Source organism: Pipistrellus kuhlii, unplaced genomic scaffold, assembly GCF_014108245.1.
Source record: "Pipistrellus kuhlii isolate mPipKuh1 unplaced genomic scaffold, mPipKuh1.p scaffold_m20_p_11, whole genome shotgun sequence".
NCBI lineage: Eukaryota > Metazoa > Chordata > Mammalia > Chiroptera > Vespertilionidae > Pipistrellus > Pipistrellus kuhlii.
In genome coordinates this window covers 15249390-15276123 of record NW_023425416.1, presented here as the reverse complement: position 1 = coordinate 15276123, position 26734 = coordinate 15249390, and the positions used below count along the sequence as shown (strand labels likewise).

The 26734-nt window shown below is 51.0% G+C and overlaps 1 protein-coding gene across 6 annotated transcripts in view; it reads left to right on the top strand.

Annotated features, from left to right (window-relative positions):
* The window catches only part of CACNA1D (calcium voltage-gated channel subunit alpha1 D), a 284634-nt gene that overhangs the window by 207996 nt on the left and 49904 nt on the right, over window positions 1-26734 (top strand). For all 6 annotated transcript variants that reach the window (XM_036430837.2, XM_036430839.2, XM_045579044.1 and 3 more), the window contains 15 exons: window positions 915-1035; window positions 2994-3108; window positions 3592-3661; window positions 4385-4451; window positions 5143-5296; window positions 7418-7547; window positions 10763-10822; window positions 13823-13929; window positions 15420-15507; window positions 16095-16202; window positions 16291-16343; window positions 17803-17949; window positions 19771-19972; window positions 22222-22380; window positions 23773-23883. In XM_036430837.2, the coding sequence (XP_036286730.1) occupies window positions 915-1035; window positions 2994-3108; window positions 3592-3661; window positions 4385-4451; window positions 5143-5296; window positions 7418-7547; window positions 10763-10822; window positions 13823-13929; window positions 15420-15507; window positions 16095-16202; window positions 16291-16343; window positions 17803-17949; window positions 19771-19972; window positions 22222-22380; window positions 23773-23883 (1692 nt within the window). The remainder of the gene's footprint in view (window positions 1-914; window positions 1036-2993; window positions 3109-3591; window positions 3662-4384; window positions 4452-5142; window positions 5297-7417; window positions 7548-10762; window positions 10823-13822; window positions 13930-15419; window positions 15508-16094; window positions 16203-16290; window positions 16344-17802; window positions 17950-19770; window positions 19973-22221; window positions 22381-23772; window positions 23884-26734) is intronic.

Genomic DNA, 26734 nt, shown 5'->3' with positions numbered 1-26734 from the left:
TTTTGGAAGTTAGTGCATTTTTAAATTGCTGTAACTGTTCATCTAGTTCTGTTTTCATGATGGATTGAGTGATCAAGTGTCATCAGTAGAGAAGATTATATTTGAAACTCAGGTAGTAGTGTGCAAATTTACATAAGATACTTAGAGATTTCCCTGCTTATAAAAATTCATAGCTATAGTCTTCCATTTCCGCACTTGGTTAGCGATGTGGAATACTAGGCAGCAGTTACAAAGAATGAAATGAGCCCTGGCTGGTGGCTCAGTTGATTGGAGCACCATCCCGTGCACCAGAAAGGTTTCGGGTTTGATTCCTACTCAGGGCACATACTTAGTTTTGTGGGTTCAGTCCCCAGTTAGGGCATGTGTGGGAGGCAACCAATCAATGTTTCTCTCTCACATCAATATTTCTTTCTCTCTTCCCATTCCTCTCTCTCTAACATCAATGAAAACATATCCTTGGGTGAGGATTTAAAAAAAAATTTAAAGAATGAAATGAAGTGTGTCTCCAGAGTATACTGTTGAGGGGGAAGGCAATTTGCAGAAAATTTATATTGTATATGATACCCTTTATGTCTAAGAAATCAGAGAAGACCCCAACTGCCCATTTCCTCTGAGTGTGCATATGAGTTTAAATCTACAAGTAAAGGCCCCAGAGAAAGACACCCCAATAGCATGCTATCTGGGCTGGGGTACATAAGTCTTACACGTCATGTTATTTTCACTAGAATGATGAACGCATCTATTGGTGTAATTAAAAATCGTTTTGTAAACTCTGCGGGATAGCAGGTGGATTTGTTCAGGGAAGACCGGACTGTGAAAGGCAGCGTAAACCAGACCTAGGTAGCCGCCACGGAGCTCTGGAGACACCTGGGAATTGTGGGTCCACCGGCTGACCCACGTTTTTGGCTTCTTAGATTCTGACAGGTGAAGACTGGAATGCCGTGATGTACGACGGCATCATGGCGTACGGGGGCCCGTCCTCTTCGGGGATGATCGTCTGCATTTACTTCATCATCCTCTTCATCTGTGGGAACTGTATCCTTGAGCGGATCGGGGTGTTGCGATTGCCCCCTCTTGTTGGGTGTCTCCCTCTGACACACCCCATGGTGGCGTGGTGGCCGCTGTGATGGGGAGGTGAATGGTCTTCCCCTGCTCTGTCTGCTCTCCTTCACCGTCGCTGAGTCAGCAGAGGATGGGAGGGTCCCAGTAAGGCCTTGGAGGGTGAGAGCAGGCTCCGGGAAAGGAGCCCCAGACAGTGCCTGGGCTGCAGCAGTGGTCACCCCTTGAGGTGGCACATTCCTGTGCCAGTCCCATGGGGCAGCGCAGGGCAAAGCCAGGTGGCCCGAAGAGACTGGGCACAGTTATGTCTTCTTAAGACCCCTCATAACTGATGGGGACCCACCTTCCATGGCTGAGCTAAGCTCCCCTGAACCCGACTTCACTTTGCTGACCTGTACATCTTTGAAAGTCAAATATCCATTGGCCTGTTGCTGTATCATGCTGTGTGACTTCTCCAACTTGCTTTTTCCTTCTCCCTGCCACGAGGTACTTACTCTCTAGCCCCAGGCTTTTGGAAACTTGGGTCTCTCTTTACCTCAATTGAAACCTTCACGACCCCATCACCTTTGCTTGTGTCTGCTTTATCTCTCTGTCCTCCCTGCCTCGCACAAGACTTGGCTTGCAGAGCCCCTCAATAAAGGCTGGGTGGAAGAGCTGTTGTGCAAACATATGAATGCCACCTCAGGCTCCAGAGACTCTGTGTAAAAAATAGCCTAGCATCTCGAAGGCGGTTCGAAGTCTTAATATAATTCACTCATGTTCCTGCCCCCTTGAATGACTCGACTCGATTAGTCGAGCACAAAATCCCCTGGAAGCTGTCTCATCATCAGTCCCTGTTAGGTTATATTTGCATGTTCAGCGCCCACCTGAGACCTCAGTCTGCACCGGGCACGTGAGCAGTGTGTGTTGCTCCCGCCTCGGGTCCCGGCTCCCGCCGGCAGAGGGTCCTGTCTGTGCTCAGCTGGAGATGCTGAGTCAGGGAAGGAAGCCGCCTTCACTTCCTGCCCTCTCATCTCCTGCTTCTCAAAAACATACTTACCTGCTAGTAAATAAAGAAACAGGCATCTTCTGATTTGGAAGCCTTGTTCTGAATTTTTTTTAATCGTTTATGGAAACCACATATACGATATAGTAAAAGCCAAAAACCCTTTAACTTGTTCAAATACCTAACTTTTTACTATTAAAATAATAAAATAAAATTCAACCACAGTAGTCAAAGATTTAGCCATTGTGGGCCTATTCAAAAGAAGAGTGCAACACATCCGGCAGGGAGTCGGGCGTGTGGTGGTCAGTGGATGTGCAGGGAATGAATGAATGAGGTGTCTGCACACTCTGGAGGCCATTTCCAATGAGAAAGGCTCAGACTGCCTTGTGCAATGGGATCCTCATTTGCATAATGTGTTGTCTTAAAAGAGATCTATTTTGGAAAACATGCCCGAAATGTGTATGCGTTACGGTTGTGTGTATTCTAAATGAAACAAAACAAATGCAGAAAGCAAAATTGCAAAATGAAAAAGATTCTCTGTTTTTATGTTATAGATTGTCTCATGCAATGTGTCCCCTAGCTGTAGATACCTAGATGTGTAGAGGCACACAGGTGCACGTGCAAGCACACGCATGCACACTCAGGAAAGGTAATGTTGACGTGTGTAGGTTTTCACGCCGTTTAGTGAATCTTAATTTTGCTTCTATCCAGACTATCTTCTCCAGTTTTCTAGTTTATAAAGGAAGACAACGACAAAAACACACAGCTCTGGTCCTCTGGCTTTACAAGTGAACATGGCACTAGGGGACAGTCCCCTGTTACCAGCCTCCTGCAGGGCACGGGTGTGTGTATGAGTGTGTGTGTGTGTGTGTGTGTGTGTGTGTGTGTGACATTTCTATTGTTGACCATGCATCAGAAAGGTGTTCTACCCTTAAAATGTTCCAATTAGATATTCTACTGAATGTCTTCTTGGCCATCGCTGTAGACAATTTGGCTGATGCTGAAAGTTTGAATACTGCTCAGAAAGAGGAAGCTGAAGAAAAGGAAAGGAAAAAGATTGCCAGGTAACCGTGTTTTCACTTAACGGTGCTGCCAGGGAGCCAGCTGCGGGTGAGGCCTGGCCGAGCCACACGGACTCCAGAGCCGCTCCACGTTGCCTGTCGGTGGTGATCGTGGATGGCCACGTGGGGCCGGCCCCTAAGGCTGGGATCTGGGGCAAAGCCTGGGCTCGTGGTTTGCATCCCCTCAGAGCTGGAGGTGGGAGTCACACGTCCCTGTGCCTAACGAATCGCTGTGGTTAATTTTGGCACCGTAAAATAAACGATGCATTCAGTGCCGATTTGCTTCTGGATGAGAATGCTAATAAGATGACCCGTGAAATGAATCCAGCGCCCTGAGTGAGCAGGAAGCTCTGAGTGTGGGCTGTGCTGTGTTCCCGCGGGTGGGGATGTTTCCAGTGAGATGCTGCCCTTCCCCGAGCCCTGATGAGTGTTTATGGGCAGCGGCATAATTACTTGGTGTCTTGGGTTCTGTCCTCTCCTCTGCAGAAAAGAAAGCTTGGAAAATAAAAAGAACCACAAGCCGGAAGTCAATCAGATAGCCAACAGTGACAACAAGGTACATGATCTGAGACACTTCCCCCCTGTCTGTTTCAAAATGACTCACCATAATTGTGCACTTTCCACCGTGAGAGTGTGCTGTGCGGTATTTGGGTGAGTATGGCACACTCTTGTACACGCTGGCTTCCAGGGGATCTGAGCGAGTATAGGGACTTCACTGGTGATTAGCCAGGATTTTACCAGAGAACCAGTGTGTTACATATTGGACTGGTCTGACCACTTATTTTTTTCTTTTTTGAACTTGTGCGGTCAGACCTGGCCTGTTAGAGTCTTCTCGGTGGGGATTGAAATGCCCGAGGACACTGCAGGGCGAGGGCCTGTGTGCTCTGGCCTGTTCTGTGAAACCCCACGGATGACAGCTCTGGGCTTGGTTGTTTGTTCATTGAGTTGGTAAATACTTTTTGTGCAGTTACCATGTGCCAGAGACTGAGGATTGAGGCTGAACGAGACCAGCAAGTTGCCCAGCTGCATGGCGCTCACTGTCAGTATGTGAGGCTGCTGGGCGCTGTGACCACAGCTGGGAGGGGCGTCGCATCGTCTGCCCTCAGACCTCAGTCTCCAGCAGGGTCTGCCTGGGCATCTGCTGCCCTTGCACGCTCAACCGTCACCCTCTGAGGGACTCCCCTGCCCCGTGCTGAGTGGCAGGGGTGAGGCCCTCCTTGGCCCCCAGAGCATTCAAATCAGAATCTCCCCTCCTCCCAAGATCTCTCTGTCATCCTAGGTCACAATTGACCAGTACCAAGAAGAGGATGAGGACAAGGATCCCTACCCGCCTTGTGATGTGCCAGGTATGGTGGCGGCCTTTGCCGCCGCTCTGTGATCTGCGGCTGCATCTGCGGCTGCGAGCCCGGCTGGGTGCACACTGGGCTGCTGAGGTCGCCGAGGCCATGAGTCCACTCCCTGCTTTTCCTCTGGGTCACAGGCAGCTCACATAATCCACATTCCAAGTGGTGGGAGAGAAAGCATAGGTGGGTCAGGATAACCCCAGCCTTTGCTGGAAGATCTCTTTAGGAACAACAAATTATCATGACTTGCCTGACACTTTCACATTTGACCGCTGCCCGTATTGGCTGATGTAGGAGGGACTGTGGCAGTAGAGGAGCATGGGGGACTGATCATGTGATCATGTATGACTTGAAGGCCCACACAGTGTTTTGGGCCGAAGCTGAGCAAGGAGGTCACTGGGAACACAGCTGGGGGGTGGCCGTGAGAATCACATTGTTGCCACCTCTTCCCTGTGCTCAGATCTTCCAACTGCTGGGCACCTCATCCCCACAACTACACGCACTCCCGTGCAGGCAAGCTGCTCAGTCCCTGCCTCACCCAGACACACACACAGCCCATATTCTACAGGGTTTTGATTCTTGTAAACTGATAGATGTTGTTAAAGTTTAAGTTAAATGTCCATGTGACATTGAGAGTGATTAAAACCCGAAGTCAGCCTTTATTTATGCCTATAAAAAAGTGTCTCACTTAAAGTAGGGGAAGAGGAAGAGGAGGAGGAGGAGGAGGAGGATGAGCCTGAGGTCCCGGCTGGCCCCCGTCCTCGCAGAATCTCGGAGTTGAACATGAAAGAGAAGATCGTCCCCATTCCTGAAGGGAGCGCTTTCTTCATTCTTAGCAAGACCAACCCGTAAGTGTGCCCCCTCTCCAGTCACAGCCCTGTGACCTTCCAGGTTGCATGATGGGGAGGGTGGCTGGGGACAGAGCAGCTCCTTTCTGCACCTGAACATGGGAGCCCACCCCCCAGGCTCCAACCCCTCCCCAGCCCCAGCCTTTGTCCTCTGCTCATCTCTTCCTAGCCTTGCTTTGCTGGATGTAGAGGTTGCAGGGGTGTGGCCAGGGCCGGGAGGAGCCTAGTCAAGATTCTCCTCCCCTTCACCCCTGCTCTGATCTCGGTAGTGGTGAAACAGCTGCTTCTCCTTCGGAAGGAGCCCACGGCTCTGGCCTTCCCTGGGTGGTCACCTGTCACGTGATCTCCATCCAAAGGACCCTTTCTTCCCAGCTGGGTCTTCTGTTAGGATGCTTTGGGGGATGGGAATTTTGTCATCGACTTCTGCCCAGCATCTTCATCCTGAGGTCTAGTCCAGCTGATCGCTTTTCCCCGTTGAGTTTTCTGGCAATAGATAATATTGCTCAGTGATATTTTATAGGCTGAGTTAGTCAATTCAGCTCTGTGGTACCCTCTTAAAATGGCATTGCTCTTGTTAACGTGACAAGGCGCTCTCCAGGAGCGCAGCACCTGCTCACAGCTATGGGAAGAGGAAGATGCTTCTGTACTAGTGGGGTTCTAGGTTTCCAGGCATCTGGGACCGAGGGGAATGCCAGAGGGAATAGATGACTCCTGGAGGAAAGGTTCTAGAATCTTCTCCGGGCTGTCGGATAAGAACTCTGAATCTCAGGCCCCGGGAGACACAGGCGGGAAGCAAGGCCCGCTGTGGTCCTGAGAGACTTGAAGATGTGATGATAGCTTTTCCACTCACCACCGTTGAGAGTTTGGGCATCCCTGACCTCACTGACACCCATGGCCCACTGTCTCCCTGTACTGAAGGACGAACTGATTCCCTGCCCTCAGCCCCGGGTGGCTTTCCCCACACTCGGTTGCTATTGGCTTGCACACTTTGCAGGGTACTTTTAAGCCTTAACCAGCCCCAAAGGGAGGATCTGAAGCGAGGAGACACTTTTCCTATAGAGTTGACTCCAGTTTTGAGAGTGAAAAAACTTCCTGAAGGAAAACCTACTTGTATTCTATAGGCAAAAATCCCCCCCAAACCTTTAAATTCTAAAGTCAGGTATTGGGGTGAAGGGTAGTCAGGCACTGACTAGCTCCCGGATGTCAGCTCCGATGGCCATGGAGCTATCATGGGGGTGGGGGCCAGACAGGGGTGCTGGGCACATGTTTCCCTCCCAGCTTTATAGGCCCTATTGCAAGTACACTAAGATCCTTGTGAGATTCTTTTTCTTTTTTTAATACATTTTATTGATTTTTTACAGAGAGGAAGGGAGAGGGATAGAGAGTTAGAAATCTCAATGAGAGAGAAACATTGATCAGCTGCCTCCTGCACACCTCCTACTGGGGACGTGCCTGCAACCCAGGTACATAACCCTTGACCAGAATCAAACCTGGGACTTTTCAGTCCACAGGCCGACATTCTATCCACTGAGCCAAACCGTTCCTGGCCCTTGTGAAATTCTTGTGTGCTGATGTAACTCTCACTTCCCATTCTCAGGAGTGCTCATTATGGGTCAACTCCAAATAACAACAATAGCAATAATAATAATGCAGTCTTATGATAGAATCCCCACATAACAGGGCATTCACCAAACTTCCCTCACCCTCACTGCCGCCTATGTTAGCACAGCCCCGCTGCAGCACGAGAAGGGGATCGCTCCTCCCATTGGTTGCGAGCTGCTGCAATGATGAGCTCCCATCTCAGTCTCCTTCTCGGCCAGGCGCCAGGCTTCATGTTGTAGCAGGAAACGTCACAGTCAGCCCAGGGATGGAAACCCTGAGACAGTTCTTTCACGAGCTTAAGCCCAAGTCTCTCCTCCTTTAGCAGGTGGTAATCCCCACGCTGAAGGACTCCGAACGGTGTCCGGGAGCTCCCACAGGGTCTGCCGCTGGGGTTTTGAGGGGCGAAGGTCAGCTGGGCGGGTGTTGGGGGCACGGCGACGGCCACCCCCGCCTGACCCGGCCGTCATGCGGGGCTGGGGTACTGGTGGGGCGGGGTCCATGCTCAGGCTCTCCCCACAGCATCCGCGTGGGCTGCCACAAGCTCATCAACCATCACGTCTTCACCAACCTCATCCTCGTCTTCATCATGCTGAGCAGCGCTTCCCTGGCCGCCGAGGACCCCATCCGCAGCCACTCCTTCAGGAACACCGTAAGCCACCGGGTGGGCGAGGACAGGAGGGTGGGGCCCTGGGTCCTCGCTGGCCTCTCCTGTTGCCTGCAGAGCCTGGGAGGTCCGAGGGGCTTAAAGCTAGAGTAGGCATCGCGTTCCCCTGCAGGCTCATCCCGGTTCCCACTTGTAGGTACCAGCTCAGTTTTGTCTTATCAGGACAAATCTTTCCTGAATCATGTGCTTTAAACTGCATTTTATTTTTATTTTTTAAAATACATTTTATTGATTTTTTACAGAGAGGAAGAGAGAGGGATAGAGAGTTAGAAACATCAATGAGAGAGAAACATCGATCAGCTGCCTTCCGGTACATGCCCTTGACCGGAATCGAACCTGGGACCTTTCAGTCTGCAGGCCGATGCTCTATATCCACTGACCCACACCGGTCAGGGCTCAAACTTCATTCAGATAACCTGTAGTGTATTCAGGGACTCCACTTCTCTTCTTCTTCATTCCTGGCCGCCAATATTTCTGATCCTTCTTTCCTCCCACTGCCTACTCCTCATCCGTGCCTGCTTGGATACCTCTGCTGGGTGGAAGACCCGGCAAGAGGGAAAGTAAAATTGAAAGCAGGTGTGAGGCATGCCCAGGAGCTTACTTAGGGCTGACAGGGAGGACTTCTGTCCCCTAGGGGTAGACATTTGCCACCCTACCTGGCTGGGTCACTGGGAGAAACACAAGTTAGGGAGGTGATGCAATATGGAGTTGAGTGGTTCTGTGGAGAGGAAGGTGGGGCAGGTGTTTTATGAAGAAAACGAGTGGAGGGTTATGTTTCCTATCAATGGGTTTCATAGCGTAGGGGTAGCTCCTCGCACTGCGAATGCTGGACAGCACGGCACCCAGACAGTTCTTGCCTAAGAAGTCCCAGCTTCGCAGGCAGCTGGTTCTGCTGAATGTTCCAGCGTGAGATGATTTGGAACCAGGACCTGCAGCGCAGTTTCAGATGGAAACTCAGAAACCCGCCCGGGCGGCCAGCAGGAGCCATGAGGCGTCGCTGCCGTGCCTGCGTGGGACCTGGGTCTGCTTGTGAGGTTTAGAGATTGGAGCATTAAGGCCAGTCACCAGATCAGTGCCCCAGGATTTCGGTTGTGACCACCAACCCTCGTGCGGTCTTTCCACTTCCAGACTCTCGGTTTGAAGCCTGGCAAAGCCAGCCTATCTGGCTGATAAGCACACCCTCTGACAGGAAGATAAAGAACGTTCCTCAGAGGCACGTGCTGGTGCTGATGTGACGATAACAGCCCTGAGCTTGTCTTAATCTTTGCATGCAGACGGAACCAAGGCCCGGGTCCATTGGGTTCCATGATAAAAATGAGACCCCCGGGAAAAGTATCCTCACATGGCAGACTAGGTCCGGAGCTAGTCTGGAACACAGACTGACTGAGAATTAATTTACGTCCGGGCCTCATAGTCTCATTTTTTTTTTTATTGTAATTACTTGCCCATGAGTTTATTCCCCTGCTACTTTCCCCAAGAATCCTGTTTTTAAATAGATGTACATGTGTCTGTGCATTGCTTTTTAAAGCACAGTCTATTTCTGTGTGTCTGGTAAAAACAGATAGCATGAGGTCTACCCTTTGAACCACATTCTGAGTGTACAGATGGTACTCGTAGCGATGGGCATTGTATGACTGACACTATGTCCTTTGGACAGCTCCCCAGGTCCCCTCCCCAGCCCCTGACCACTTCCATTCCACTTTCTGTCTGTGGAGTTGGCGATTTTTATCTCATGGAATTGCAATCCTGCAGTACTCTTTGTTTTGTTTTGCTTTTGAACTCAGCCAAGTTATCAGTGAAAAGGAGAAAGGAGGCCGGGTGGATCCGAGAGATCTGAGAGTGTGGGCAGCGGTGTTTTTCTTGGCCGCCCAGGTGCTGTCAGCAGTAACATCCTGCTGTGACTGTGGAGGAATGAGGAGGAGCAGAGGCCTGTAGTGGGTGAAATGCTTTGCGTGGCCTGGCCAGAAACACGGATACGCAAAGTTCATACACTCAGAAATGGAAGTCCTTTTAGAGAATGAATACCCTCTGAAAAGAGAACTTAACCTTGAGCTGAGGAGAGCTGGCCTTTGGGGCAGAGGTCCTCACCTCATTGGAACAGAGAGCAGAGACCTCCTGGGGTGGCCCCCGCCCTTCAGCAACAGGCCTGTGGCTCTTGGCTAGCATTCCGCAGGCCTCGCTCCGTGCTCCGTGATGCCAGGTCGGGCTCCGAGGCCCGGGCAGGCAGCCCCTGTGCCCTCCCCAGTACCCTCCTCTGTTAAATGAAAGGAGTACCCGGGTTGTTACCAGACTCTCAATGCTGATCTGTTCAGTTCTTAGACCACAGTTGTCACGACAGTCAGTAGCTGAGACGGCTGCCTCTCCTGGGGGTCTCCACCGTCTCCAGGTGGCTGAGGCCCCCGAGCAGCCTTCCTTCGGTGGCGGTCAGACCTCTTGCTGTAACCCACCTGCCCCTCTGTCCTCCTCCCCGGCTCTGAGAAAGGCAGAGACCCCAGAAGGGGTAAGCCGGTTGGAGAATAGATGATATTTTCAGGAATATTGGCAAAGTAGCCTGGACTGATGATTCGTAACTGGGCCAAGAGTTCTTTGGGTGGGAGAGGTTAAAAAGCAGTGTTGGGAGAGAGAGAGGGCTTGATGCAGAGCAGGGTGGTGAGTGAAACTTCCCACCCAGCCCCGCACATCAGGGTGCAGAGCGGGGGAACGTACTCCCTGAGGAAATGGGCTGGCATTGGAGGGGAGTCCGGGAAGCTTCTGGCCCCTTTTCATGCCCCTTGCATCATCATTTACGTTTCCCCACCAATCCGAAGCTCAACTGGATGGCAGTATATTTCATTCAGCCAAAGATGCCGTTAAAAATTAAAGATGTGCGCAAGACTCTAATTTACCTGGTGCCACGAGTAATTTGTCAACGTGGTGCTCTGATGAGAAAGGGTTACTCACGAGGCACTTTTAGAAATGAGTCTCCGTCTGAGACGTGAGATTGGGGCGGGCGAGCAGGGGTGGCCGAGAAGGTAAGTATTTCCAGATGCTCCCTGTCCATCATCCAGAGGAGCAGTGACTGGCCCGCGTGGGGCACTCCAGAGAGACAGGCTTATCCCGGGAGGGTCTCCGACTGCAGGCGGGAGTCCGCCCGTGGGCGTATGTACGGCTGTGGGGCCTGTCCGGGACCCTTCTTCTCATTTCGTTGTTATGCCTTTCAGATACTGGGTTACTTTGACTATGCTTTCACAGCCATCTTTACGGTTGAAATCCTGTTAAAGGTAATGCCTTTTTCATTGATCCTCACCTACTCTAGTTCAGCTGTCGCAATAATAGTTTCACTTCTCTGTTTGCTTTCCAGATGCTAGGTTATGCAGACTATGTCTTCACAGCTACTTTTGCGTTTGAGATTGTTTTGAAGGTAACAGGTTCCGCAGGGCGTGAGTAAGGGGCCTGCTCCTGCGTGTGACACGCCACAAAGCAGCGTCAAGTGCTTTGGACGATTTTTGTGTTTTCTTTTTTTTATGTCTTCTGTGACCAAGCTTATACTTTTTTTTCAATCAGAGGATTCCCCCCCTCCCTCCCCCCCCGAAACTTCAACCTGTTTTGGCTCTTTCTTTTTAACCCTTGATGCATGTAGGACTTACTGTGGCTTCATGACAGTGATTGGAAATGATGCGTTGTTCTTTTTTTATATATCCTCTGAACTGTGTCCGCTGATAGCAGACACATCACTGTGTGTGAACTTTCTCCCACATCAGAGTCGGAGGAAATGCATTTATCCCGTGAAGGGCCTGGATCTCTTCTCGTTTCTTTGACTGAATTATGATCCAGCGGCCTAAAAATAGTAACGGCGCTATTTTCTTGCAACAGGATTTGCAAGATAACTCGGATCTGTTTGTGTTACGATGTTTTTCATATCTGTTTTAATGGATGGGCTTACATTTACACAAACACAAGGAGCACCTTTCGGCCAGGGTGCCCGAAATGTACTGCCCATGCATGAGCAGACAGGTGCATGCCGTTTGTGTACTGAGGGTGAGAGCCGCCTGGGACCTGGAGACCCCCCGCAGAGAGCCCGGCACCCCCCTGCCCCCCGACGTGTGAAGCGGTGTGGGGCCTAGCAGCCCTGGAAACGTGGCCTGTGACAACCGTCAGAGCAAATCATCTCCCCGTGGGGTGATGAGCCTGGAAATGAGGAATTTTAACCACAGTTTTCTTCAAACCTTTTTGAGGGTTTTTTTGTTGGTTCTTCTCAGGGGAAAAAAAATGTATTTTATGTTAGACTACTGTGGAACTTGGGCTCTTTACAAAACCTTCTGTAAAATGAAACCTCAGTTAACATGGCTCAGGGATGGGGTATTTATTTTCTTTCCATTATTATTATTACTACTTGGCAATGAAAACATGAGCGCAACACCAACTAAACAACCAACCTCTGTGTAAACATTAGTTAGAAATCTAGACATCTCAGTTCCTTTTCTTGCCTTGAAGCCAGTGAATTTGGTTGTCAGCTCTCAGTCAGACCCGTGCCGGGCCCGTGAGCAGATTCTAACAGTGGCCTCCACAGTAAGGAGCACAGAGGCGCGAGGCAGTGGGTGGGCGTGGGGTGAAGGGTGCTCCCCCAACCTCTGCTTGATCCCAGCTGCTTTAAAAAAAAAAAAAAAATCCCTTCTCTTCCTCAAACCAAATGGGGGAATGTTCTACTTCGTCTGTTAGCCTGGTTAATTGAGGTTTTATTTTCCACATGTCTTAGTTATTAAATGAATATAGTTACTTTCTAGTTTTGGGGCAAGTGAAATACAGGTCTATTGAAAAGAAAAAATATATATATTGCTTTTCGATTTCTGTATATTTACCCCAGTGACACAAATCTTCCACATCATGCATCATTTTGAAAGTATTTTAGAGAGTGGAAAATAAGCTAAAACAAGGATTCAGAAAGCGGGAATTGGCCAAGAAGCATCCGACGTGTGGAACGGTGGTTCTCGGTGGCCTTGTGAAAATTTGGAAGGCTTTTTGGTTTAACGCGTGAAATTGCCATTTTTGTATGTCAGTAAAGGTTGAGTATTGGCGATTTCATATGGTCCAATTTTATGAGTTCCCAACTCCGCCTCTCCTCTCCTCCACTCACCTGAGCCTTCCCCATTCTTTTATTTATTTATCGTGTAAACAGTGAATTCTTTGTGTCTTGCTGTTTCCGTTCTGGGGAACTTCCTCACCCAACTCCTTTCCCATCACCAGTGAGAGCCTCACCGGAGCACCCACGGGTGGGCTCAGGCCTCGGGTTGGAGAGTAGTGGGCGGACTCAGGTGAGATGCGTGAGACGCTTCCTTGCCCCAGCTTCTCCACCTGGAGAACGGAGTGGGAGAGCTGGTTAAAGTGGGTATATCATGAAGGACCGTTAGGGCCAGGAAGGGGCCTCCCTGGGAACGTACTAGTTTCTGTGTAGACAGAGCCGGTGAGGACTGGACCCCAGCACTTTTTAAAAAATATTTTTATTGATTTTAGGGAGAGAGGGGAACATTATTTTATTTTTATATAGAGAAAAGGAGGGGGATAGAAAGTTAGAAACATCGATGAGAGAGAAACATCAGTCAGCTGCCTTCTGCACACCCCCATCGGGGATGTGCCCACAACCAAGGTACATGCCCTTGACCGGAATCAAACCCAGGACCCTTTAGTCAGCAGGTCAACACTCTCTCCCACTGAGCCAAACCGGTTTCGGCAGAGAGGAACATTATTGAGAGAGAAACATTGATCAGCTATCTCCTGCACAAGCCTGCAACCCAGGCATGTGCCCTGACTGGATATTGAACCAGTGACCTCTTGGTTCATGGGTAGAAGCTCACCACTGAACCACATCAGCCAGGCCCCAGCGCTCTGTCCAGCCCCTGGGTTGGAAGAGTGTAGGCTCTCCCGGGACTCAGGGCCTGGAGCAGCGTTGTGTGGGGAAGCCAAGCTGTCTGGGCAGCAAGCATGGTCACGTGGACTCTCTCCTGAGACAGGCTCTCTGGACATGCTTGTGTTGTTCACGTTTGAAATTTGTTATTGCTGTAGTAAGGCCTAGATTGTTCTCTTCTTTTAATATGTCCCCAAAGTGAGCTTCCCATTTTTCCTTTTTGAACAAATAGCTCAGATGCTCAGCCCTGTTGGCTTACATTTCTGGCTTTCATAGCGCACTCTTGTTAGTGGAGACTGTCCTCCAGGCGTTGTAAAGAGCCCAGGTTTCTCTTCCTCTGGGAGGAAAACCAGTCCCCTCACCCGGATTCTGCCCGTAGATGACGACCTTTGGAGCTTTCCTCCATAAAGGGGCCTTCTGCCGGAACTACTTCAACCTGCTGGACATGCTGGTCGTCGGGGTGTCCCTGGTGTCCTTTGGGATCCAGTAAGTGTTCCGGGGTGTGGGTGTGTGTACACGACTGCTGGGCTGGCTGGTTTACGTGAGGGATTTTAACATGACTCATAAAGGCTGGGCATCATTTTAATAATCACATTTAGGTACCTGGCAAAGCTTCATGGGTACCTAGGCCAGAAAGCACTGGGCAGCCCCTGCTTTCTTGTGTTTCTCTTTTCGTGCCCATTGCTAGCTTGGATTTATTGCTCTCTGTGATATTGCTTTCAACAGAGTGAAAAAAGCCAAGTTCTAGTTCAAAGCTTTTTATCCCGCTTCCTCCAGGGCTGGCCCCAGGACCTTGAGGGCACCTTCTTGCTTCCCCATTGGATGGGAGGGACTTGGACCAGGTGGCTTCTTGGAGCCCTTTCTCCCGGACATATGACCCTTTTCTTTCGGTTCAGCGGGGAGGGGCTTGAGACTGCAAGTTAGGGCACCCAGTCCTCTTCATGGCATTCAGAGATTTCTGGTGGGAAATAGCCCGAGCTGCATCCTGCTCACCTGCCACACGCAGGAGCTCCAGTGGGAGCACCCAGGGGTGGCCTTGCTTTCCTGTGGACTTCTAAGCACCACTGCTCAGTGCTGACCACAGTGTTTCCTCCGGGGGTCCATGCGGTCCGAAAGGTTGGCGACCGCTGCTCTAGGGGAGTAGTCCCCCTCACCGCCCACCACCGCCCAGGGGCAGGGAGAGCCACATAGCCGTTAGCTTGGAAGGACATTCTAACCAGTATCTCTGCAGCTCATATAAACTCCTGGCTGTGCCTTCCTCTCCAGCTCAGTCCTTGCCCACTGCCTCCCGAGCAGGTGCTCGGGCCACACGCAGCCACCTGCCCTACTAAGCGAGCTGCACGCTCTCACACAGGACCTGCCCACCTGGCACTCCCTGGGCCTGCAGCCCCTTCCCCTCTGTCTAGCTAACCCTCACTCCCTCTGGACACACCTGGATATCACCGCCCCAGGGGGCCTTCCCAAGCTCCCCAAGGTGACACTCCCCTCATGACATCCCTGTGTTGTCACACCTGCCCCATGGGGTTGCGATTTCCCATCTCATTCCCCAAGTAGGGGACTCCTTGAAGGGCCGCAAAACCCAGCACCAAAGCAGGGGTCCAAAGTTAGAAACACACACAAAACAAACAAACAAACAAACAAACAAAACCCACACCAAATAAAACAGAAGCCTAAAAGCCAAGCACTGCCTAGCATTTACATCCCCTGAAAAGAACAAGGCAGATTTCCTCAGTCCTGTCTCTGCCGAGGCCAGTTGTGCAGCTGATGCAGGGCCGCTGTGCCTGGGCCTCGCTGGGGAGGGTCCCTGTGTTGTGGCCATGCTCACCTGTGCGTCTCAGGGAGAGGTGAGCTCAGCTCCACACGGGACCCAGCACGCTGTGCAGTGGTAGTAAAATGAGAGCCAAGTGTAGTATCTGTCTCTGGGTTTTACCCAACTCTAATGCTCTCTGCTTTCTTCCCTCCATTTCTCCCCGTAGATCCAGCGCCATCTCCGTGGTGAAGATTCTCAGGGTCTTAAGGGTCCTGAGGCCGCTCAGGGCCATCAACAGAGCAAAAGGACTTAAGGTTTGGGCCTCTCTCCGGCAGGTGGGGCTTGCTTCGGCGGGGTGAGCTCCAATCCCTGACTTGGCTAGCGTGGGGCGGAGCCCTGATGGATTTTAAAGTGGGCTCACGTTTGAAAAGGACATTTCTACCCAGTGGAGCTTCCTCTGTCAAACCTGATACCATTTTTAACTGTTATGATTTCCTTTATTTAAAATATTTTCTTTATGTAATTACTCTTCATTTATTACTTTTGTATTATTGATGGTGTTTACTTTGGTCTTTAAATCTATTCTCATGCAGGTTGTACAAAAGAGGGTTTATGTTTTCCTAAGTCCTTCGATGGGGTGGGAAGTCCTGTGGGCCTGTGTGCCAGTCAGTGCCATCCCTGTCCCCGCCCCCCTCTCCTTCCCCACACAGTGGCAGGAAACCAAGGTGGGACCCATTACAAGGTGCTCTTCCCAGGCAGCCATGATGCACCGGGGCTAACTCCCCACAGATAACTACCTGAACACAGAGCCTCACAGAGTCAGGAAATCACACGCAGATGCAGAGACACAGTCTTGGCTGGTATTAGTCTCCCCTTTATCCCCTCCTTGCTCTCCCCACAGCACGTCGTTCAGTGCGTTTTTGTGGCCATCCGGACGATCGGCAACATCATGATCGTCACCACCCTCCTGCAGTTCATGTTTGCCTGCATCGGGGTCCAGTTGTTCAAGGTACAGGACGTGCCTTGGGGCACGAGGCCCGGATGATCTCGTCAGGGGCAAGCTCACGTTTGACTCTCTATGTCTGTTTTGTACTCAGGGAAAGTTCTATCGCTGCACAGATGAAGCCAAAAGTAACCCCGAGGAATGCAGGTGAATGTCCCGCACACAGGAGTGGGAAGTAGGGGAGAATAGATGAAAGACTTACAGGATTCGCCTGTGCTGGCATTTCAAAAGGCCCGTGTGCTCAGCCCACGGCTGCAGCGATGGAGGATGTCTGGGTTTTGTTTGCTTGTTTGAAGTGAAATTCACATCACATGAAGTTAGCCGTTTTAAATCATACAATTCAGTGGCGTTTAGCATAATCCCTTTGCGGTGTAAGCACCACCTCTATCTAGTTCCAAAGCTTTCCATCACTTCAAAACAATGGGTAGATGGCCTTTGATGTTTGGTATAGACTCGACAAACTAGAGTGGAGGGGACTAAACCCTAACGTAACGTCGAAATGGTTACTAACCCTACAGCAAGCATGTCCAACTCAAATGCTATCATAGGCCAAGTACATGAGGCATGCAGCCTGAGGGCTGTGAGTTTGACATGCTTGCCCTTACAGCCACATGGATTATTTTTCCTCAAACCAGAACTCAAAGCTCAACTCCCTGGAATTCAGGTGCTGGCTGCCATCTCCTGATAGGTTTCCTGCTACCCACATTTTGGCCATATTTCCATTCACAAGAACGGGCAGAGGTGAGATAAGATGGGAAACACTCATGCCTCCTATCCCAAGTCGTGCAAAAGAATGTGAGAGCAGACATGGAACCATGGCCTAAAGTCTAAGATTGGGCAGAAGTCCCTGTGTCCCCATCTTTTGATGACGTCCCCAAGTGAGGTCCAGCTGCCTGCACTGGTTTGGGGTTTCTTTTTAGCAGAAGGTGCAGTCAGCACCGATGCAATGCGGCTGGCTCTGCCCCTCCAGGGGCACCATGCCTGTAGGTTGGGGATGAAGGGCGCCCCCTGGAGTTGAGCAGCTCAGTGACAGTGTGAAGTCACCTTCCCTTCCCCCTCTAAGCCTCTGCTTCCTCATCTGTAAAACAAAGACATCGACTCCTTCCAGAAATGAAATTCCATGAGAAATATTCTGTGCCAGAAATTATAGGATCTTGGGGGTAGGGGGAATGGGGGATATTGTTGGTATAAAAAAGAAGGAATTCAATTAAAGCTCAAATGCAGATTAAGAGGATGCCTAGGCTGGCTTCCAGAGCTTATGGAATTCTCCAAGGCCAAAGCTTCTGATTCTTCAGCGTACACGCCAAGCCCAGTGCCTATGAGAAATGCTTACTATTTGGTAATTTTCATTTGTTATCCGGCACATGCTGGTGGCTGCCTCGTTGCTCTGGAGAATACTCATTAAGCTAGTAGTTACCCGACTGTTATGTGAGCCGGAGAGGAGGTTGAATGCAGGGCAGGAGAAGGAGAAACACAGGCGGTGCCATGCTCAGGTTAGCGGCCATGCTGGTGGACCAGGCGTGCCTGTGCCTGCAGGGTGGGGATGGGGCAGCCGTGACCGATTTCACATCACGCCAATGTGACCCACATTTCTTCTCCTCCCCAGGGGGCTATTCATCCTCTACAAGGATGGCGAGGTGGATAACCCTGTGGTCCGTGAAAGGATCTGGCAAAACAGCGATTTCAATTTCGACAATGTCCTTTCTGCTATGATGGCGCTGTTCACGGTCTCCACATTCGAGGGCTGGCCTGAGTAAGTACAGAGTGACGTCCGCAGGGAGGCGTCTCCTGCCTTGGGGCACCCCAGCCCATCCTTCTCTCCTGAGCGAGTCCTGCTTTTCTCCGCACTTGCAGGCTTTCCCTATGACTTTTAAACTTTGGGCCACTTATCAATCACTTCTTGGCCCACAGGGCCCCTCTGTCTGATTAGACAAAGGATTAACCTTCAGCATTCTCAGATTTGGGGAGCCAAGGGAGGGGGCATAGCTCCTAGGCAGGGGCTCATCTCAGCTGGCTCCTAGGGAGCAGCTCTGGGTGGAAATGGGGAGCCCTCAGAGGCATTTGTTTTTCATGCCAACTCCCATTGGTAGCCATGTCAGCAAAGCTGCCATTGTACTAAATAGGGTCTTGATAATGTCCTGAGCCATTCATCCACCCATCCACCCAGTCAGCAGCCACCCCTAGTACTAATATGTGCCAGGCATTGATGACTGCCATTGTGCCATGTCTTTCATGAAGGCACTCACTTGCTCATTCATAAAATGTGCTTTTGGTACCAGCTCCAGGTGACCTGCTCTGCTAGACACCTTGGGAAAAACAGTTGTCTCGATATGGTTCCTTCCTTCAAAGCCCAAATGCAGTTAGTGTGTCAGGTGATCAAACCAGGCAGGAGGACCTGGTATGTCACAGACGTGCAGAATAGGGTCCTGAAGAATGGCTAGGGTTTTGATGAGCAGAGTAAGAAAAGCAGGAAGAAGGAAGGAGGTGGAATACAAAAGGAGGGTCTCTTGTACCTTTCCTACTCTCTGCTCTCTGCTGCCCCACCCCACCTCTAGCTCCTGCCACCAGAGCATAGGTATGTATCGATAGATGGGGTCCTGAATGTCGAGTTCCCAGGCCTAGAGGGACTGCAAAAGGTGGACAGCCTGATCTTCTCAGGCTGGCAGACCTTCTGGATGCACGAGAGAGCGGGGAGCTCTACAGGAGAGCCTGTGGGGAGAGGCTGGCTGGGTGGGGCTGTTCACCGGGGAACTGGTGCTGAGGAGAGAAGAGGCGTGGAGTAAGATCTTTTCCTCTACGGAAGTTTTGAGTCTCAGGTTTCGAACATTGTGCTTCAGCAAATCATGGGGGCAGCTGAAGGGAAATGGACAAGGTTGGAACTTGAGGCCCAGAGGAGCTGGGCTCAACTCCGGGTCTGCCCCCAAAGAGTGTGACCCTGGGCACTGCGATCCCCCTCTGAGCTCCCCTAATGGGGTGACAGGGATGTCCGCCTTTGCACATGGACGTGAAGGTGTGCAGCACACCATCCCTGGGTGCCCTGGAAGTGTTGGCCCTGCATCCGAATGGGGTTGAATTTAACTTGGGGGCCTTTTGTAGTGCCCCCTGTCCCTGTTGAGCTCTGCTGGGCCTGTATTTACCGCAGATCAGTGGTATTTCAGCTTGAGGAAGCTCTCTGAATTCTTTGGAAAGCCATGGTTGCCCGCTGTAGTCTTTGTCAGTGTGCAGCTTTCAGTTCAGCCAGTGCCTACATGAGACATTCCTCCTCTTCTACCTGGGAATAGGAAGGAGTGAGGTTGAATAATTGTGAAATCTTTTGTTTTTCATTCCTCCAAGCATCAATCACAAATATATCCCAGCTGCCCCCGCCTAGGTGCTGGGCTGACCGGACCTCACACTAAGGAGGGTGCCTCAGAGACCCGCCTGTGTGTAGGGGCCTTGGGCAGGGGCTCCACCGAGGAGTCTGCCCAGCAGCGCCAAGGGGACATGCAGAAGAGGGGCACCCTGGGAAGGCAGTGGGGTGGGGCTCCCGGACTGGGTAGGGCTGTTGCGCTCATTGGGACCTTCTGCTGTCCAGGTTGCTGTACAAAGCCATCGACTCGAACGGAGAGAACGTGGGCCCGATCTACAACTACCGCGTGGAGATCTCCATCTTCTTCATCATCTACATCATCATCGTCGCTTTCTTCATGATGAACATCTTCGTGGGTTTCGTCATTGTCACGTTCCAGGAGCAGGGAGAGAAAGAGTATAAGAACTGTGAGCTGGACAAAAATCAGGTTAAAGTCACACACTGTTTGGGCTTCCGTCCCTCGAGCAGGAGAGGGATTGCTTCTCCGTTGATGGTTTCCCCATGCACAGAGGAAGGTGCTGCCTGTGTGTGTCCCTGGGCTTTGGGCCCTGCTCAGAGCACACCCATGGCCGGTCTGAGTCATGGCTGTGGAAAGTGAGGTTCTCAGATTCAGACTTGACTTTGTCATTGTGGGATCCACCCCCAGACCTGGCCACCTCTGTGGTCACGACCCACCAGTGACAGCTCTCAGTGTCATCTGGTGGTGTGGCCAGTGGCCAGAGCTCCTAACGACAGTCTTTTATCTCCTCAACCACTGCACTGTTGGCATTTCAGGCCAAGAGTTATTGCTATGCTTTGTAGCATGTTTAGCAGCATCCCTGGCCTCTGCTTGCTAGACTCCAGGAGCATGCCCCAACCCCTGTTTTGGTGACAACCCCAAAGATCTCCAGATATTGCCAGATGCCTCCTGGTTGAGAACCGTTGGCTTAGAAGGAAGTGTGCTCTCACACCACAGGAAGAAGTGCTAACTTTAAGCTTGGGACTAAGATCATACTGGCATCAATCTCTCGTTATCTAGCACCTTGTTCTAACCAACTCAATAGAAGCAGGGGCCTTGGCTCTGATTGTGTGGTGGTGTGAGGGAGCCAAGTGGCCTGCATCTGGTCTCCCTGTACCTGCTCTGGGACTGTGGGTGTGTCCCCGATCCCCTCTGTGTCTGCTCCTTTATGGGTAAATTCAGGAGTTGCCTGTAGAGCCCCTTTCAGCTGTAAAAGACTGTGAGCTGGAGATGCTGCTCTGAGAGTTTCCCCGGGTCCTCTATCATTGGCATCTTGCTTTGATGATGACAGAGCGAGCAAGAATAGTCTGCCAGCCTGGGCTCCCTGGGGGAAGTGGCTGTGGTGAGGCAGTCTGTCGGTCTCGCCTGCAGCCATGCCCACAGGGGGACACGTGAGGACAGTGCTGGCTTGGTTTCTAAGAAGCTGTTGCTTTGAGTTGTCAGGAGATCTCTGCAGATTCCACAGTGACAGTCAGAGGGAGGCCTGGCCCTGCTCTTCACCCCCAGCCAGGCAGCACCAGAGTTGAAATTATGTCACCACCGAGGTCCAGAGCAGACTCAGATTGGGGGTCGAGGGGGTCCCCTGGAGTCACTGTGTGAGGGCATAGCAGGGCCAGGGCCTAGACAGGAGGGAGCCTGTCTGAAGTCAGAACTGAGTCCAAGCAGAAGAATGGAAGTAGGTCTGGGCCAAGGTGCCAGCCAGGCCTGATGCTGAGTTGTGGGGGCTGGAGGCTCCCTCGGGCTCACTGCAATGGGCAGACCAGCCTCAGCCCCAGAGTGAGTGGGGAGGCCGTTGTTACTGACCCAGAAGTCTGAGAAGGGCGAGCCCCTGAGCCTCAAACGCTTGCAGATGGACACACAGCTAGCTCACCATCAGTCACTCACAGCTAACACACCCAGTCCTGAGAGATGACTTGCATGGGTCCATCCTGGACAGCTGTGGTGCTCCAGTCTCAGGCAATAAACCAGCCCATTGGGTTCTTGGGGGTGTCCGTGCCTCTTGTGACCTGGTCTCCACTCCTGGAGGGCCAGCGTGGGCAGGAGGACTGCAGGTCCAACCCACTGGCTTAGACATTGGCAGGAATGAGAATTGGGGCAAGGCCATGCTTGTGCACCATGCAACCTCGGGCAGGCCATTCACAGCTCTGGGCTCAGTTGTGGGTTGTTTGTTTGTTTTGGTTAATCTTCACTAGAGGATATTTTTTCCCATTGATTTTAGAGAGAGTGGAAGGGAGGGAGAGGAGAGAAAGAAACGTGAATGTGAGAGAGCCATATCCATTGGTTGCCTCCCAAAGCTCCCCAACTGGGATGGGAACCTGCCACCCAGGTATGTGCCCTTGAACCAAATGGAGCCCACAACCCTTCAGTTCCCAAGCTGATGCTCTGACCACTGAACCATGCCAACCAGGGCTTGGCTCAGTTTTGTAATAAGTAAAGTAGAAGCAGCCTGGGGGATACAGGCACGCCCAGGGTGCTGTGACAGTCAGAGGAGGTGATGGACCTGGGGCCCTTTGTCCCTGACGCAGAGTAGTGCCCGCGGGGGCTGTCAAGTAGTTTACCCCTGGATCCCGGGTCCCTCCCAGCAGATGCTGCACCGGCTCTTTCAGAGCAGGTGGGAGCGTTGTCCTCCCTCTGTAGACGGGCTCAGGACTCCCTGTTGCTCTTCTCTCCCATTGCAGCGTCAGTGTGTGGAATACGCCTTGAAAGCACGGCCCGTGCGGAGATACATCCCCAAAAACCCCTACCAGTACAAGTTCTGGTACGTGGTGAACTCCTCGCCTTTCGAATACATGATGTTTGTCCTCATCATGCTCAACACACTCTGCTTGGCCATGCAGGTAAAATGGAGACGCGTGGAGATGGGGATGGAGTCTGGGCCTTCTGCACAGCCCGTGCCTGGATGTGAGGGTGGAAGGCCAGCCTCTCACCAGAGGATGGGTTTGATTTCTGATGAGTCCGGGCTGTAGTTTGGTCAGAATCCAGTCCTGGCTAGCAGTCATCATGGTGGGAGTGTAAGATCACTCTTTTAAGAGGCTGTCTGTACAGCGTGGCCATCGGTAACATTGCCGTGGAGCCAGAGCATTCAATTCTGTAACCTTTCCTGGGCTCCCAGGGCCAGGGCGTGGCTGAGGACTGCCGCTCTCTGTGTGGAGTTGGACAGATGGGTTCCAGTCCTGACTCCTCACGTCAGGGCGGGGGGCGGAGTGGGGGGCAACCTTGGGAAGGTTATTTACATCTCCAAGGCTGCTTTCTTTATTGCCAAAATGGGAAGTCCACAATGCCTGCCTCAGATATCAAGTTTATGTTGGATACTTTGTGCCAGGCACTTTGCGCTGGGCCTGTCACCCAGTGTTGGAAAACAACATACAAGTCCCATGCCTGTTTTCAGGGAGCTCTCAGTGTGCGGTGGGGACCCTTCCATTCATGGAGCAGTGAGTTTGGTCTGCGGCACAGCTATTCCCTGCTCATACTGGGGGCAAGAAGTACAACTCTCCTCAGTGGGGCACACTGGATTACAGTGTATTAACTTTTAATATAATTATATATATATTCAACAAATCACTATAATTTCTAGACTAATTAATAGTTAGCCTTTCCAGTAGTTTATTGTCTAGTTGCATGAGGACAAGAAGCAAAAACCAAGGTCTAGATTCAGTTTTCACACTGACTTGAAGAGCGTTAGCAAGCCAGCTCCCAGTGTTGTCTGGAAAATGGGTCTAAAGACAGCCAGTTATAAATTCACTAGCACTTTCCTTTAATGTAAGAAATCTTTATGCATGAGAAAAGGACCATGTGCTGATGTAGGGGCAAGTGGGAAGTCAAGATATTACTGCCTTTTATTAAACATAGAACTAAATGGCATAAAGTTTATGCCTAAGCAGATGCTACCTTTATTCATGGGCATTTGGGTGGATTCTGCATTGTGCCCGGGTCATGGCGCTGAGTGGGATCCCTGCCAGAAGGAGGGACGGGTTCCTTTTATCCTGAGCAGAGGCGATTGATGTCTTTCCCCTTCCGCATCCAGTCACCCTCGCCTTGCCAAGGCTTCCTGCACTTCGTGGGGAGGGCTTGTGACCTGGCAGTGCCAGTGGAGTCATTGGGGGAGGGTGCTGGCCTGCGGAGGGTGCCTGTGTCCTCAGAGGGCACTCGCCTCAGAGGAGGGGCTGGGGGCCTCCTTCTGTGAGCCCGGAAGGGGCCTCTGAGAGCCGTTTTCCCGTCTCTATCCACAGCACTATGAGCAGTCCAAGATGTTTAATGACGCCATGGACATTCTGAACATGGTCTTCACTGGGGTGTTCACTGTCGAGATGGTTTTGAAGGTCATTGCGTTTAAGCCTAAGGTGAGTTGCTGAAACCGTTTCACAGAGGCTGTTGCTGAATCACCCCAGAGAAGCGCCCGCTTCCTGTTAGTCTTGTGTCAGTGAATTGTGCTGTATTGTTCTGGCCTCTAACTGGGTTATCACCTGCGAACATTAAAATCTGATTAGGGCATCCGTATACATAGGGGACAATAAATCTGCAAAACCAAAACCTCATAAAAACAATTCTAAGAAGAGGAAGAAGGGAGGAGAGCGTTGGGAATTGGTGGGATGGAGGCTGTTTTGAACCCATTTTCTGTTTCTAGAACAGCATTATCAGGTTGTCTTGGGGACACTTGCTTGTTACTGGAGCACTTTCCCATAACTCATTAGAAAGAATTCGGCCCCGATTTTACTTCTAGATTTCTAGGAAAAAGACTTTGGTTTTGTGTGTTCTTGGTCTGCAGCATCTTCTTCACCTTTTATGGAAACTTCTACCTGCTGCAGACCTCTCAGAGCCATACCATTTTCTTGTGTATTTAATTTAGATACTTTTCACTTTAAGACAAAGCAAGACATGAAATATGTCTAACTGTATTGGACAGTTCAGCATAGTGTGTCTTTTTTGGGAAGCAGTGGATCCACCTCACATCCGTCAGTGTCCGTAGTATAACAGATAGGCAGATAGGACAGTGTCGAAGAGCACGCCCAGCTCTGGAGTCAAATCCCTGTTCGGCACCCGCTCATTGAACAAGTTCCTTAACTGCTAGATGCCTCTGTTTCCTCCACCACAAAGTGAAGACACGATGGTCCTGTCACAGGGTGCTGTGAGGAGGAAAGAATCCCTAGGTGTGCCATGCTTGGGCACGTGGTAGATGTGCCAGGTGGTCACAGGCTGTAATACTGTGACTGTCACCACCACCACTAATCACCTCCAACCAATGATGTTCCCTTGTTCTAAAACCCTGGGCAGAGCAGCAATCCTGGCTAAGCTGTTGGATGTTTGACCCTCAAATCCTTTTCTAGCAAAGCCCTAAACTGTCAGTCAGAGGATGACAAGCTCAGCGACCCAGTTATTGGTTCATTTGTATGGAAGGTATCTGTCAAGACTCATTTATCCTTGGGTTATGATTTTACATACTCCTAACATTCATGGAATTCTAATTCAGAACTGTTCCTTTCTTTAATTTGAATTAATTTCTATGCAATCTTTGTCAGCTCTTTGTGGACCCAAAAGAAAGGACGCTAGTAAGTGACCAGTCGGGGCGATTGCAGTGGGGTCAGATTTGGCACTTTATGCATGGCCAGGTGTTACTTCCTGTGACTTGTCCATTCCTACACATACACACATTCCCTCTTTTTCCAAACTCATCTTAATTTCCTTTGGAGATTTTGGTTTGCTTCCCTCTCACCTTTACTTCTTTGAATAATTTGTGTCTGGACTGATGGAAGTTCGCAAAGTAACAAAGAAGTCCTTGAGAAATGCAACACGGATCGTATCTATGGAGCATTTCCCAGATCCCACGCCATGTCTCCCCTCCCCTCGCTGGTGATTATGCTCTGAGGTTTCCAAAAGCGTGTTTGCTCTAGGCTGAGAAGGCCCACTTGCCCATGGCATGTGTGTGAGTGTGTGTGTGAGTGTGTATCGGTGTGTGTGTGTCAGTGTGCTTGTGTCAGTATATGTGTGAGTGAGAATGTGTGTGCATGTATGTGTGTATTTGTGTGAATGTGAGTGTATATGTTTGTGTGTTTGTGTGAATTTGTGCATGGGAGAGCGTGTGAGTGTGTGCCCTGCAGCAGGCCATTGCATCAAGGGTTCGTTGCACACTCCTCTGCCCAGTAAACTGCTGATACCAACCCTGGGGTGCAGGGGGAGTTCGGTGGCCTGTTAACAGACTGGAGGTACTAAGGGAAAATTTATAATCAGCACTGATCAACCAGAGTTTTAAAATGAGTGATTTCCGCTAGACATTGAGCTGCTTTGTAGTTTTACTTAGTAAGGTATTTTCATAGCATAAGACAGCCTCAGGTTGCAATTGAGAACGTTTGTCACAGCGACAGCAGTCTCTCTGTGCTTGGGGGAGCTCTGTCACGGGGTCACCAAAGTCCCCGTGCAAAGCAGGGACAGGCAGAGCTCTGCCTAGAGCACTCTCCGGCTTATCCTCATCTCCCTTCACTGTTAACATCCAGCCCCTCGAGGCGGCCTGCACAGGCCCAGTGGTGAGGTGAGGGCCCCTTTTCCTGGGCTCAGAGACCCTGGGAGAGGCTACAGGGGGGAAGATTCTTTGAGGAGATGGCCACATGGAATGGAGGCGTGGGAAGTCTCTCCTGGGAGGAGCTTTGTAACACAGACTCCACAGTGAGGGCACACCTTCTAGAAGAACTTCAGCATCTCGGTCAGAGCAGCCTGGGTCACAGCTGTTTGTCATTCAGATACAGGCAGTGAGTTGGACAAAACCCTTCTTGGTAGACATAGGAGGAAAGGTTAAAGCAAATCGAGAGACCTGACCCTGGGGACTTCGTTCCTATTCAGACCCTGACGGAGAAATGGGGCCTCTTGAGAGAGAGCTCAGTGAGAGGGACACGGTCCCAGGACCACAAGGGGAGGTCACCCGGCCGCCACCAGCAGGAAGGGCTGAGGTGGGCAGACAGAGCTGGGGGCTTCCTGGTGGGGAGGCAGGCTTCCTGGGTGGGCAGAGTTGGATTGGGGAGGTAGGAGTGCAAGGCCTGGGGTGGGGCGGGAGCCAGGTAAAGGGGGCAACAGGGAGAAAATAGGGGACATCTGTAATACTCTCAACAATAAAAATAAATTTAAAAATTAAAAAAAAGAGTGCAAGGTGATGAGAAGCGACTGAGCCAAGGAGTAGACCAGCAGTTTTCAACTGGTGTGCCA